At 54.6% G+C, this 14,709-nt stretch overlaps 1 protein-coding gene across 10 annotated transcripts in view; it reads right to left on the bottom strand.

The window, feature by feature from the left end:
* Window positions 1–5,937: 5,937 nt before the first annotated feature.
* The window catches only part of Zmiz1 (zinc finger MIZ-type containing 1), a 221,417-nt gene continuing 212,645 nt past the window's right edge, over window positions 5,938–14,709 (bottom strand). For 9 of the 10 annotated variants that reach the window (XM_047552574.1, XM_047552580.1, XM_047552579.1 and 6 more), the window contains 2 exons: window positions 11,204–11,467; window positions 5,938–9,801 (listed from right to left, as the gene is read on the bottom strand). In XM_047552574.1, coding sequence (XP_047408530.1) covers window positions 9,694–9,801; window positions 11,204–11,467 — 372 coding nt within the window. In that variant the 3' untranslated portion in view covers window positions 5,938–9,693. The remainder of the gene's footprint in view (window positions 9,802–11,203; window positions 11,468–14,709) is intronic. The other variant, XM_047552582.1, reaches the window with a different exon arrangement.

Here is a 14,709-nt window from a genome sequence, read left to right as displayed (position 1 = left end):
AAACACCTGCCACTAGGTTCCACCTCTTTAAGGTCCCAACTTTTCAATACTGTTATATTGGGGACCAAGCTCCCAGTGCATAAACCAAATTACAGTTTTACCACAGTGGATCTGACAAGAATAAGAATTGGGCTAAGGGACAAGTTAGGAAGCTGTGAATTTGTGCAGAGGAGATTGAATGGTGGCATGAGTTATAACAATGGCATTAGGGATAGAGAGAAGATGCATGGAGAGATAGTAGGAAGTAATCAAAACCTCTAGGTTAAGGTCATAGGAGGGGTTGAGATACACTGAGAGAGACAGTGAACTGAGGAAAAGCCCTCGGGCTAACACTTAGCCACTGTAAGAAAGAAGAGCTGTTGTCTCAGGTGGAGTTCTGTCCAGCAGAGCTGGAGTTGCGGATTCTTGTGAAAGCTGATTTATTGAGAGACTGCTTATTCACCGTCTGTGAGAGTGAGAGAAGCACAATAAGGAGAAGGAAGAGGTGAACAGCAATAGGGTCTTGGGGAGAGGCTCTCCTTGGTTGGACCACAGAGCTAGGGTGTTGGAATGTAAACCGGACTTACCCTAAGGCAAAATGGCGGGCATTTTATACTCAGAAGTAGTCAGTCATGCTCTGTAGGTGTAACTTCCCATGTGATGCAGCTCTCGTCACCTCAGGGCAATTGTCTAGAGAAAGGGGGGCTGTGAGCTCTTGAGAGCAGCTGGGGGACAGGTGCATGGGCAAAAGTCAAGGGGATGTGGTGGAGCACCACAGCGCCTGCTGCAGGCCAGCCCTTGGACAGCTCCACTGGCTTTTCATAGTAAGTTTCTTCCTCTGCTTATTGACAGATACATGATGGTCATTGATTTAAAGTCTACAGTGCAAGCTAAAGGAGAACGGACCATCTCCTTCCACCTCCAAGTGTGGCACCGCTCAGTTGGTGCCTCAGCTGTACCTTTAGGAGCCTTCTGTCCTCTCTAGGTCATCAGCTTCTAGACAGTGCCACATGGGTTGGACCAGTGGATCCTACCGTCACCAGCCCACTGGCATACCGCCCCTGTCCTGACTTGGATCTGTTGGTCTGTGGCAGTGCTATATGAGAGCCTGCGTCAGCAAATCACTCCCTCAGAGGGACCTCAGATCATGGCAGTGGTCTGAGGCTCCATCAGAAGAACAGTTCAGCCCATACCCAGAATATAGACGGCTCCTGGTCAGAGTCGCTCTCTGTCCTTCTCACGATCTCCTTATTACCAGGGGTCCCATGTAATAAACTTGCCACTGAGTGGTTAGTTGGCCTCCTGGTGGGATACTACTGTATCAGGGACTAAACTCTAGTCTCTACTGATCACAGGTTGGACATTCAGCAGTATCAGAAGCTACATCAGCCTTGATGAAAGGGAGCCGCAGCTTTCAGGGTTATGTTTAGATTCATAATTATTACCATGATACTATGATCAGGTGTCCATATTGTGCAAGCACTAGATGGAGGGCAAGGGGCATGGACAGAGACTGGTTGATGTCCCTTGGATGAGTCATCTTGCCTGCCTGCTGGTTGCGTGCTCTTCTGCAGTGGATGCTCTGTGTGCATGCAACCATGTCACGGGAGGTCTTTATGCATTTTTCTCACTCTCATAGGGCCACATGCCTCTTTCCAGATGTCTCTGATGGTTCGATCTTGCTGTTTCCAGTCCTCTGACCAATAACTGAACATTTGCTATCCACCACTAGTACACATGTGTCCTTATCTCAGGCCATGTCTCTCGCCATGCAAATGACCAGGTGCACCACCCAAATCCACCTGCTGGAGGGATTCCCTCTCATCGTGGTCTTTCAGGGCCACCCTTGTTGGACTGGAGTGCAGGTGCAACACACTTTTTACTGGCCCCATATACCAAACTGACCTAAGCTCTGGAACTTTCCTTCTTTGTTATCTGGTCATTATAAACCCTCTGTGTGGCAATGTGTGTGTGCCAATGGAGAGGCATTGTGGCAAATGCAAATGTCTCCATCCTAAGACTAGGGGCTTGACTCGTCTCTCTTCAGGGTCTGATGTGTGTAAGAATGTCTTGACTGGGAATTCAGCCTGTGTTGTCATTCTGCTGCTCTTGCTCTGAAGCTCTCTCCCTGATCTTCACTCTGTCTGCCCTCCAGCTGCAGAAGGTAAATGTTTTCAATGCTTCCTGCCAAGAGGTTTCGTCTGACTCTCATCCTTTGTTTTAAATTGTCGGTTAAGAGCTGTGTAGTGTAATTTCCTTTCTTCAATGCATCACTGACACTTAACAATAGACACCTAATTCCACAGTCTTAATAACTAGTCCTTCTTTCCCTTACCTCTTAAATGCCAGAGACTTGGTACCAGCTGGGGCAGTAGCCTGCTGCGTCCCATCCCAGCTAGCTCAGGTGACACTGCCATGCCAAGGACTATCAGTCTCTACCTGCCACCAGTGTACTCTAGCGTCCTGCCGGCAGAAACTCCCTCCCAAGCCCACTCCCAGCACCTCTGTCCTAGAAGCGTCTCTTTGGTGATTATAAGAGATACTGTGGAAACAAAGATTGCATTATGCAGAGGTCCTGGAGGCCACACGTACTTGGAGGCTGGGGAGAGCGTGGGGAGAGACAGGTTCTCATGGGCCGATGCCTTCCCTGGGCCCACGGCATTATCCAAACAGGCTTCCTGTAAGATGTTCTAATTGGTGGATAGAGAGATCAGGTAGGATCCCCAGGAGGCCACACAGACTGAGGTGGTCACTGTGGAACACCTGCACAGTCCACATGAGGCGTGGGTACCAGGCCAGCTGCATCTAGCTGTCCCCTCAGGAAATTGTCACCAGGAGGTGGTTGTGTAAAGTGGGTAATATCTGTATCGGCCACACTGAGGAACTGGGAGGAGACAAAGATCTGGAACCGATTCAGGGGTGACTGAGCTCTGTTTCTGGGTTGAGAAAGTCCAACTTGTACTCACAATGGATGCTGAGGCAGCATGAAATCCTAAGAACACTACGCAGGCAAACAGGTCAATGTGATTTATTGAGGGAGGGGTCTTAGAAGAAACCTGTGAGGGAAGGAGAGAGGGAGGCAGCAGGGAAGAGGAGAGAACTGCCTCTGGCCCTAGTGCCACCGGGGGGGACTGAGGAGCTCTGGCTGTGCTTGGTGGAGGGGCTGCCTTTCACTGCTGTGGCTGGCAGTCAGTGTCTGCCTGTGGGCTGCTGAGCAGGGATGCCTGTCGAGGGGAGGACAGTCGCCTCCAGGCGAGAGGTCCCTGTCTGTTGAGAGCAGCTCTCTGGTGAAAAGGGGCCTGGTGGGCTGTTGGCAACAGTGGAGGGATAGGTGGGCCAGACTTAAAGTTCTTCCCTGGGCACCACAAATACCTCATTACTCCAGGAACCATGAAGACGGGCGCTCCAGGAGAACCCTAGAGCCAAGGGAGGGCATCGTCCAGAATCCCAGAGAGTTCCCAGGAAGGAATAGTAGTGGTCGCATGCACCTCTGAGCCCAGTCTCTGAAAGCAGCCTGGACTCTAACAACCAAGAGGTTGCTGGTGAGCTGGCAAAGAAGTCTCGGGGTGGGCAGGAGCGAGGCACATGGTCGGGTGTAGAGGAGAGTGAGCAAGACCTGTTCCCGTATTGTCTAAGCAGCCTGTGTGAGAAGCGGGGGAGGGCAAGGACATTCAGGAGTGGGGAGGCCACTGGTAGACCTCCCAAGGGCAGAGCTGAGGCCCAGACCTAGGGAGGAGGAAGGCAGGGGAAAGGGGCTGCTGACAGAGTAAAGTCCCCTGAAGAGAAGGAGGGGCTGGGGAGGGGCTGACCCCACGGGAGAGACACCATGTGCTCTGAGCCTGGGCAGAGGAAGGTATGTATGGCTGGGGGAGATGGATGTTGACCTGTGGGTTGGGTGGGTAGTGGGCATCTGAGTGAGGGTGAGGGCACGTGCTGAGGTGGGCATGGTTGAGTGGGAGGTGGGAGCAGGGCACAAGAGCAATGGGTGGTGAGAGGTTGGCTAGGTGCCCTGAGGGTCTAGTGGGGCTGGAGACCCCAGTGTATTCTGGCATCTCCCTGTGGGGCCAAATGACTCCCCCAGTAGCACCTTGCAGGCTTCTGTGGGGGCTTTTTGAGGTTGGCTAGGGGAAGAGTGAAGCCCCAAGAAGACCATGACGCGTAGCCCAGGTGTGGGGAGGGCCGAGCTCCTGCTGCCCTGAGCCAGGGGCTCCCGGGGCTTTTTCAGCAGACTTTTCTCATCCTCAGTTAGGCCCGTAGAAGGAAGTGCTGTACCTCAGGAGGGAAAAGATGGGCCAGCTGGTCTCCAGGAAGCTGTAGGTCAGCCACAGGCCTATATCTGGCCGTATCCCTGGTTCAGGGTGTAAACTGAAATGTCAGGAAGGTGCGCTGTTTGTCCTGAAGTTAGGGAAGCACACTCCCTCCCGACTACCTTGCCCACTCCCACCTTAGGGCAAGGCCATTCCAACTTTTTTTTTTTTTTTTTTTTTTGCGGTGCTGGGGATCGAACTCAGGACCTTGTGCTTGCAAGGCAAGCACTCTACCAACTGAGCTATCTCCCCAGTCTCATTCCAACTTTTTGTTTTTAAACACAACTCACAAGTAAGAACTTACATCCTGGTTCAACACACACACGCACACACACACTCACACCCTGAAAAGTTGCCTGATACAATCCCTCCCCCTGCTCTGTAGGGGACACTGCTGATATTTTCTACTTTATTTTCATTGGTTTCATTCAAAGGTGCTGGCCATGCCCGCCATGCTGGTTGACAGCTCGCTGGAGGGTCAGGCTGTAAGGAGCAGGAGCAGGCCCTGCCCCTCTGGAAGAGCTTCCTGATGCTAACCCCCACCACCCTTAGAGCAGCTGCTCAGAGGGAAATGTGCCACCATGTGGTGTTGGCAGAGGGCGGTGCCTGCAGCCAGCAGTGGCCTGGATTCGTCTTAAGGTAAACCCTTCTTCTCCCTCACCTTCCATCTCCTACCCAAAGGGAACTCTGGCCACCTTAGCACCACCTTTAAAGGCAAGGGACTTCTGAGCAGCCAGACCCCATGGGCAGTTCCATTGCCACCTCAGTCTGGTTGACCTAGGCACACATTACACCCCTCACTCAGGCCTGCACCCTCTCCTGACCCACATCCCCATGGACTCTCCAGATGCATGCTAGTGCATATATTTGGGGTTCCTGCCACCTCCACTTCCCAGTGGCAACCATGTTTGTTTTCTTCCTGGTACCCACTGGTCAGGCCAAGGGGAGGAAGTGCAGCAACTGACCGCTGAGCTCTGCCAATCAGATTCACTTCCCCAAAGTTTAAATGGGACACCAGAGGAGCAGCCAGTCTGTGTGGGTGCTGAGGCTGTGAGCCTGGTCAGGACTGTGGTCTGGGTGGGGCCATCGTGAGACCAAAGCAGGCAAAGCAGAGTCCTGGAAAGGAGAAGCTCCCCTTGGAGGGGATGGGGACGGGGTACTGAGAAGCAGGTGGCCAGGCAGAGCTGTGAACACTCCACTTCCTGTGGGGCCTGATTGTGCCTGCTCTATCATTCTGGACACTTTCTGGATCCTGTCAGCCCTGGGAGGTCAACATGAATAGGTTTCTGTTCTTTAATCCACTGGGAATTCCGGGTGACAGCTGTCATTAGTCACCCTGGGCTACAGGACCTGGATCCCTTTAGGCCCCATTTCAGCTACACACTGCGACCCACTCCATCTGTCCCACCTGCCCGTCAGGATCAGGGCCTGCTGGAGACAAGGTCCCGCCAGAAGGAGGTGAGGGTATGGCCCCTGAGCACTCACCTGCTCGTAGGTCCCACGGCTCCTGCAGCGGCACCAGGGGCAGGGCTTTCCCAGCTTAAAGCCCAAAGCATGCCGTTATTCCCGTGTGTGCAGAGTGACAGGGCGGGGATGGTGATTTTAAAAACAAAAGCAAAAACATCCAGACCACTCCTTAACAGCCACAAAATAGCTGATTCACCAAAACCTTCATTTTTGTCAATTTATTTAGAAAAAAATTAACATGGGCAAATGAGATACCTCAGTGTTACAACAGAGTATAGAAATGTCTAGCAATAGTCAAATAATTTGATCTTTAAATACAAAATAACCACATGAACACCTAATATACAGGTTTCATCTGAATACATATTTATTAGATAAATATTAGAGGTTGTCACATCATCTAACTACATACAGCTTTGCAAGACTAGAAATCACAATTAGTTTTCTGACCAGTTTAAAGTATGAAATGATTGCATTGTACATACGATGTACAGAGACGATGGCGGTTTCTGTGGGAGTCACTTCAGGCTGCACGTGTGGGTGTGTTTATGTGTATACGTGTGAATCACCTGCGATCATGATATCAAAAATTATACAAAGTATGAATTTGGTTACAATTTTCTTCTGAAATCCCCGTTTCTTTTCATTATTTCCATAGCACCCTAAAAGTACACAGGTGGCAGGACTAGTAGACTGAAGCTAAATAGTACATGTAGGTAAAATAAAAACAAAACAGAACAAAAATGCCTTTCCACACAGGGTCAGAGTATATTACACGAGTGGGAGAAAATGTGGAGAACTCACAAACGCTAACAAACAGAATCTAGTTTTTCCACGTTAAGATGGAGTTCCAAGCCTTTTTTTGTTTGTTTCGTAAAATAAAAACAATACACATTCCGAGAGAAATGAATGCATCTGCTGACGTGTCTATTTCTCATTTACATATGTACACATGTCCCTCGAGTCACTGCTGCTGACACTGCCCTGTCTGGACGGGTCAGGCCCGAGGCCCGCGGGGAGCAGGCCTGTAGCTCTCTGGGGGTTAGGGCCTCCATTAGGGAGAAAGTATTAGAAGTTTCTTAAAAAATAAAATGGCTACAGGGAACATGATACATGGATAAAGCTTCAAACCAAGAAGATGGGGTGATCGCCCACACGGGGCTCTTCCCGTCTGCCCGCGCTGGCTCCCAGTCCGTCTTTGTGGAGTGGCGGCAGAAATGTGCCTATGTGGTGGGTCGATGCTTATCATGGGAAGGTGGCTTGCTGAGGCCTATTTTTTTTTTTTTTTTTTTTTTTGCTGAGGTTACTTATGGCTCCAAGTTGTCATCTGAAAGGATCAGGGAAGTATCTTTCCAGAGCTCAGGCCTGCCTCTGCTTACCGATGTTGCCTTTTTCTGCATCTGTCACTACTATGGGACTGTTCCAGCCCCAGATGTGTTTGCTCCTCCCTCAGACCCAGGACAAGCTCCAAAATTACTGTGGGAGGGGATGTCCCTGGAGGGTGGGTTTCAGGCAGCGCCATCCAGAGCCGGCTGGAAGGAAGCTCTCTAGTGAACTTGCTGGTGGAGGCTTGCTTGAGAGGGAGCTCAGGAAACCAGCCTCAGGTGCCCAGCCCAGAGATGGCCAGGAGAGGTGCCTGGAGGTCTGGCTACTGCAGCATCTACAGCTTCTCCACTAACGCTGTGGATGGGTCTGTGGGTGGAATCTGGGCACACAGTGATAAGAACCAGCCAGGCCCCAGGCCTTCTCGGGGCAAAGGATCATGGCAGGAAGCAGGAACTTCTAAGGAAGGCATCTGTCAGTCTGTCTGAAGCTGAACATTCCAGATGGTCCAACCCAGACCATGGCCTCCCGCCAGGCCACAGGCACTGTGCAGGAACAGCCACAACACTTGCTGGCGTCATCTCGTGCCCAGCAGCTGACTGGGTACGGCTCTCAACTGTGAACTGCCTGGTCTTCTGACTCCCAGCAAAGCCACCGGTTCTTTTCATCCCTCCTCTGTACAAATAGCCCTGGTTTCTTTTTTTTGTTTGTTGTTTTTTTTTTTTAAAAAAGGACTCGGTTTTTGTTGTTGAGTCAAGGTATTTTAAAAACACCAGCAAAGGCTATAACCAGGTCATGAAAATGTTGAATATTATCAAAGACAATACTAAAATATTCACAAAGATATTTACAAAAGCGATTCTTAAAATAATTGATTTGCATACTGAACAACACACTTTGAAAAAACCTCGACAACGGGACAAAGGAAGAAAAGGGGGCGGGGGCGATGGCAGCTTTCCTACAGAAAACCTTGTGCCGTTTGGTACGGTGACTGCAAGTCAACAGCTGAGGCCACCTTTCTGGTATAATTCACAGAAGAGTGCTGGGGACCACCCACCGCGCAGAGGGACACTGGGAGATGGACGGCAGATGAGGATACCAACAGTGGATGAGAGGGCAGGCGGGGCCCTGGGCAGCAGCAGGCAAGGGCGCAAAGAATTTCTAGACAGGACCTAGGTGAGGGGACACCCCAGCATCACCACAGGCCATGAGGCTCAGGGGCACAGACCAACCTGGAACAAAGTGGACATGTGACAAGCTCCCAGGGGACACCTAAGCCAGATGGAGTGAAGCAGTGGAGGAAGACCAGAGGGAGCAGGAGTGTGTGGCCAGCTTCAGGTGGAGGGGCTGCCAAGGAGGCTGGTGGCCACATGGACACCATGAGCTGCCTGCAGTGCATCCTGGGGCACTCAGGGACGGCTGGGCTGCAGCCAGGGGCAGCCTTGAGCATGGGGAGACACATGGGTGCGCTGGCCACCTGCTGCCCAGCTCCACTGCAGGCCTCTCCTGAGTAGCGCCTGTACCTGCCCTGCCTCTCCACCAGGTACCCCTGCTGTCTGGCTGGACCAACGGAACGAGGACAGAGGGAAGTGGGTGTCCCATGGAACAGTCTTGGAGAGGCGGGAGATGGGCCGCAGGAAGGAAACAGAACACACAGAGGGAAACTGCTTGCTGTCCAAGTGCAACCTTCCTTTCTTCCAGGTGACTTTGGAGCTTTCCATGTGGTCATCTCACAGCAGGGAGTGGCCTGGAGCAGAGCTGTAAGTGGCTGCCCTACTTGACTCTGGCTGGTGGCACCCCCATGCACCCCACCAGGGGCATGATCGTTTGGGTTGGGCGCACACAAGCGTACGCTCTCCGCCCTTCGAGGCTGAGGCTGGACCTTGGTCTGAGTTCAAAGGTTGTGGAGCCCTCCAACACCTTGTCCTGGCTCCAGGGAGGTCCTGACCCCCTTTCCCACCAGTCCCCAAGCAGGAATGGCAGACCCTCTCTCAGATGCAGAATCTTGTCCTTTTTCTCTGCTTTCTGAGAAAGTTTACAGGGCATCTTGGCATAAAGGTCAGAGGCCAAAGTGATGACCTTTGGCCCTGAGATGTCTCCTTCCCAGAGGTTTGTGCTTTTCTGTGGTGGGTGGCAACGGGCAGGCCATTCTCCCTGCTACCAACTGTCACTGCTTCTCCAAAGTTTGGGGTTTCCCAGGTCTTGGGGCAGGGGGGCTTCGCTCAGGTTCCAGTCACTTGCAGGAAGCTCTGGGCTAGGAAGCAGGGAGGCAGGGCTACAGTTTAGAAAGTGGAAGAACCCTTGGGGACACTGGAAGGTCGTCTGGAGTCAGCACAGATGGAGGGACCTGAAGCCGCCATCAGCACAAGCCTCTTGCTGGGCTGGGCCCCGTCAGTTGGGGTCATCCTGGGGCCTGATCTGGGCATGGGCCCCTGCCCAGGGCATTCAGGAAATGCTGGCTGCAGACCCACAGGACTTCCGGGTACGCCCTGCCCACCCCCAAGCCTGTGGTCCCAGTGAGGGGCAGCCTGAGGCATGGGCTTCCGGGTGGAAACGTGTGGGACAGACGGGGTAGGAGGCTGAGTGGGGAGGGATAGCCCCAGTGGAGGGGTGGCCTTCAGTTGTTCTCAAAGAGAGATAGGAGGTCATCGTTGCTATTGCTTGGAAGGTCAGGGGGGTCCAGGTACGAGAGGAGCTCGTCAGGATTTGTGAGTTCCGGCAGGAGCTGGAAAAGAATAAAGTCCAGATGAGGTGTTGGCGGGGAGCAGGCCCTGGGGGAGTGCGGGGATGCTCGCCAGCCTGTTTGCTTCCCTTCCACCTGCCCCCCAAATCCTAGCCCACAGAGGGACCTAACAGTGTTGAGTGTAGGCCTTCTGGCCGTCCCCACACACATCCAGGCCACTGCACCTCATTTGTGGAGGCACGTCCATGCTCATTTCAAGCCGAGGGCAGAGGAGCTGGACTCCTGAGCCCTGGCTGGGCTGATCCTTCTCAGGCGCACGTCAGCCCCACATGCTAGGCAGTCCCTTGGCAGGTTACATGGGCTCCCAGCAGGAGTCACATGTCTTTACACATGAGCACTGCCTACAGCCCACCACCCTGGTCCTCTCTCCAGAGCTCCCTGAGAAGCCTGTGGCTCACCGTTTTACCCTCTCCCATGACACCTTTGGTGACTTTTGTCACACGGGGGGCTCAGGAATCGAAAAGCATCCCCACTGGCCTTGTCTGGGTGAGAAGCCAGGATGGCGGCACAGTGAGCAAGTGCCACCTACTGCGAAGCCTTTGCTGCCCCTGGGGCAGAGGGTGGCAGAGTGGGGCCTGGAGGTGGCGGACAAGCGTCACTGAGCAGAGGGCAGGCCACCCCTGGGGAGCAGACGTAGAGGTGTAGGCCAACCACGGCCCCGGGCAATCACAGGCCGGGATGGGAAGAGCGAGCGTCCTGTCCCACACCCGCCAGTTCTGTCCAGCCGCCCGTCTCAGTCATTCCGTGTCCCACCCTCACCTTCCAGACCATTTAGGCCTCAAGGTGGGGGACCCCTGAACCTCAGTTGCCCCCTGATAGTGACCCTGATAGTGAAGCTGATCTTCCTGCCCCCCAGCTTCTGTCACCCCACGCAGGGGCCTCTTGGAGTGAACGATGGAGCAAGCGGAAGCAGGGAATGGACAACACGTGGACAAGAAAACTGCAGACAGACAAGACCGGCAAGACAGACAGAAGGGCCCTGTCACTCCAGCCCCTCCCTTGCCTCAGGCCAGAGAGGGCGCAGACACAGAAATAGCAAGCTTAACATGGTGGGGGAGTGAGAGGAGGAGGTTGGGAAGAAGGGCAGGGACCCTCCTGTGCTGCCTCCAAAGCCCTGGCCCCAAGGGGACCTGCAAGGACCTGGGTGGAAAGACTGTGGTCAAGGGGACTGTGGGGAGGGGCCAGCGGGGCAGGGGTTTTCAGTGACACTTCCCCCTGGGGGGCTTCCTGGTTCTGGAGCCAGGGCAGACTGGCTGGGGTCCACCCACCGCCCACCCACCTCTTCCACCCGGGGCCTTGAGCCCTCAACACCCACCCCTTCTCTCGGGCAGGTCCCGGTGCCAGGCCTGGCCCCAGGCCAAGGTGCATGGTGACCCCAACTTACATCCAGTGAAGGCTCCGGCATGTCGGACGCTCCCTGCGCGCCGGCCTGACCCTCTAAGGCTGAGGAGGGGTTAAAGGTCAGGTCGCTGTGTGGATGGTTGCTGGGAGCGGCCTGTGGCGGCTGCCGGGGAGGCTGGGAAGGAGGAGGAGGAGGAGGAGCCCCACTGTGATGTAATGGAGGCCCTGACTGGCTGCTGGGGTGTGGTACGTGCAAACCTTGTTGTATGGAGGGATGGGGCTGGTCAGAACTGCCAGCGTGTGGCATCTGTGGAGGAGGAGAGAGCAGGAGAAAGAAAGGTGAGGTGACGAGGAACAGCCACGAGATGCCTGGAGAAAATGAAAACCAAACAAACCAGGGAAATAACAACCCCCAAACAAAGCCGCCCCTTCACAAGGCTGAATGGTTGTTGGTGGGAGGGGGCAGAAAAACAAACGAAAACCCTGTCCTCCCCTAAAACTGCCAGTCAGGGAGGCCGTGGAGAGGAAGGCAGGGACCGGGCCCCTCAGGCTGCCCAGAGCCCGCAAGGGCTTTGAAACGGGCACAGAGGCTGAAGCAGGCCGGGCCCCTGCGAACCCCTCTACCTCCCCACCCCAGACACCGTCACAACGAACAACAGCGAGGGCAGAATGAAGAAGCAAAATGGGCATGTTTCTGGGGAGCGGGGTGGCGGGCAGTGCTGCCGGCAGCGCGGTGCAGGCCCCCCAGGGGCCAAGGGCAGCAGAGAGCAGACGAGGACACACAGCACGGGGCGGGCGTGCAGCTCAGGCCTGGGGCTGCACCCCCCAGGTAGGCCCAGGAAAGGGGCAAGGCTGGGCATGAAGACGATGCACCCTGCCTGCCTCCAAGGACGGAATTCAGCTGTGACGTCACAGGGTAGCCGGCTGGGAACCTGGGTGACTAGGGGCATCTCAGCACACTGCTGGGCCACCCCACCCCTAGTCAGCAAGAGGCCTCAAGTACCAGATGCTGAGGAGGCCAGGCACCTCCAGGCCTTGCTGAGCCCGGGGCTGTCTCTAACAGATCTAGATAATTCTTCAGCATGCATATGCACCAAAAAACCTGGTGGTCTGTGGGCAGGCAGGTAGGAAAGGTTGAAACAGGTCCCCAGTTTTTCCGCTGCTCAAGCAGGCCCTCCCTCAGAGTGGAAGGCCTGGGGAAGGCTCTGAAGGTTGAGCCATACCCTCACCCCGACACTTAACATCCCCGCTGGGTCCCCCATCGCACTTATGCTCTGCCAACTGGAACAGCAGCCTGGTGGCCAGATGTTTTCTTAGTCTTCGGGTCCCCCTCCCCATCTCTGCCTCTATCTTCTGGGCCACAAAGAAAAACAGTTCCATGTTTTTCCTTTGTGAGTTTGAAAATAGCAGCCATGCTACCCCAGGTTTTCCCCAGACCCTGGTTCCTCTTCCTGTTCCTGCTAAGGGCTGTCACCCAGGTCTGCTGTGGGCTGGCTTCTGCCCACAGTCCAGGTGGCCTTTTCTTCTGGGTGTATGAGCCCCACCCCAACATGACATGGGGCAGCCCAGACTCTGAAAAGAGGGGATAACCACACGACCATGGGGTTTGGGGACTGTGGAGAAGCCACGTATGTGATCACTTGAGGAAGAGACTGGAGGAACAGGCCACCACAGTTGTCAATGAGGCCAGTGTGGGGCTCCCACTCATGCTTGTGGACACTCAGCCCACCCTGGCAGATGCCCCACAGTGCCCATTCCCGGGGAACACTCCTGTAAACAGCCCAGCTCTGGACAGATGGTCCCTGCATCTTCTGATACAGCTGTTCCCCTTGACTCTGATGTGGGCTGGAATATCTCAGGGCCTGGAGGGCCAGGTGTTCTGAGGCCTAATACACCTGTCAACCTCAACCTGGCACTTGGTGGGAGCTGTCCAACCAGTCCTGGCACGCAAGAGAATCCCTTCCAGCTGCAGGCACAGCCGAGGGCGGGCAGGTGGGCAGGCTGCCTCCAGTCGAGAGGTGTGCTGGGAATTGACCTGTGGCTGCCCACCCCACCTGGTACAGCGGTGCTTCTGGGTCTGCTTGCCTTCTAGCAAGAGGCCAGAAACCAGGGAGCATCCCAGCGGGGCTCTGAAGTCAACTCACAGGCTCAGGCCCCCCTGCCCAGAAGGTCAGTGGCAGGGCTAACAGAAGACAGGAGAGCATATGGCCTTCCCACTGCCGTTTTCCAGGGTCAGAACTCGTGCGCCTTGGGATGTGTGGTGTGTGTGCAAGTGTGATCTGGGTGTCTCCTGGGTGTAGACTGCTGAGGTTCTGGGGAGCAGGACTGAGAAAGGAGAGAAGCCCCTGGAAGTTGGAAGCCCCATACAGCAGAGTTAATGCTCAGTTTCTCTGAGCACCCAGGAGTCTCTGGCCCACAGGACAGCCTCTGGCCCAGGAGCAGAGCCAATTCCACGTTAGGCGTGTGGAAAGCACAAGCCAGAGGACCCTCCTTCTAGGTCATGCGACAGAAGATCAGAGGGCTAGAGTGACCAGTCCTGCATAGGTCAGGTACTGTTGAGACCCCAGACCTTCTACCTGGCAGGTATGTTCCTTGGCAACTGCCTCTTTCCCCAGGTGAGAGATCAGAACAATGGAGGCCTCAGTCAAGCCACGTGCGCTCTCCAGTTGTACTTCCTGCATGCTTTCTCCACCTTGGTGGCTCCAGAAGTTGTGCTCCATGGGCCCAGGCCTCTGTCTTTTTTTTTTTTCCGGACCAGGGATTGACCCCAGGGGCCTTGCACATGCTAGGTGAGTGCTCTACCACCGAGCTAATAATTCATCATTTCTTTGAGAGAGGGTCTCACTAAATTGCCCAGGCTAGCTTTAAATGTGTGATCTTCTGTCCCAGCCTCCCGGGTGGCTGGGATTAGATATGTGTGCCAGCATGTCCAGCCCCCTGTCTGTCTTGCTTACGCTTGGCACAAACCTGACCCAGAGCATGGCCCAGGAAACATTTGCTAAAGAGCAGAATCCGGCACTCCCTAGATGAGCACTCTGAGGACAGCCGGGTCTCCCGCCACTCCTGTCAGGGCCACAGGAGGGGAAAGTCTGGGGTAGCAGTGGACGCCCTGCCCATGAGAGGCTTCCCCAGCCATGTGGGCTGTGCATTGATAAGTGTGAAACAGGACGAGGAGCACGGATTCTTAGGGCATTCAGGCTTCCTAGCACTGCCTTTTGTGGTAACAGCCTGAAGACTCAAGACCCTTGGGGAATAGGTGCCTGAGTTTGGGTCCAGATTCTAGGTGGCTGGAATCATGTCAGGAAGAGTGCGCAAAGGGGGATGCGGGGAGGAGAAGGAGGGGAGACAGAGAGAGGGAGAGAGGGAGAGAGGGAGAGAGAGAGGTGTGTAGTGGCGTGTGTGTGTGTGTGTGTGTGTGTAGCCTGTGTGGGCAGCTAGGAGCCTGGAGCTTCCTCTATCTCCAGAAAATCCAAAGTCTAGGTGAAACAGTCAAGTCCATGGATGCGAGTGAAACATATCAGGATCCTCACTTCCTCTGAGCCTCAGACC

The sequence above is a fragment of the Sciurus carolinensis genome, chromosome 5 (assembly GCF_902686445.1).
Source record: "Sciurus carolinensis chromosome 5, mSciCar1.2, whole genome shotgun sequence".
Classification (NCBI taxonomy): domain Eukaryota; kingdom Metazoa; phylum Chordata; class Mammalia; order Rodentia; family Sciuridae; genus Sciurus; species Sciurus carolinensis.
This window is presented reverse-complemented; position numbering and strand designations above follow the sequence as displayed.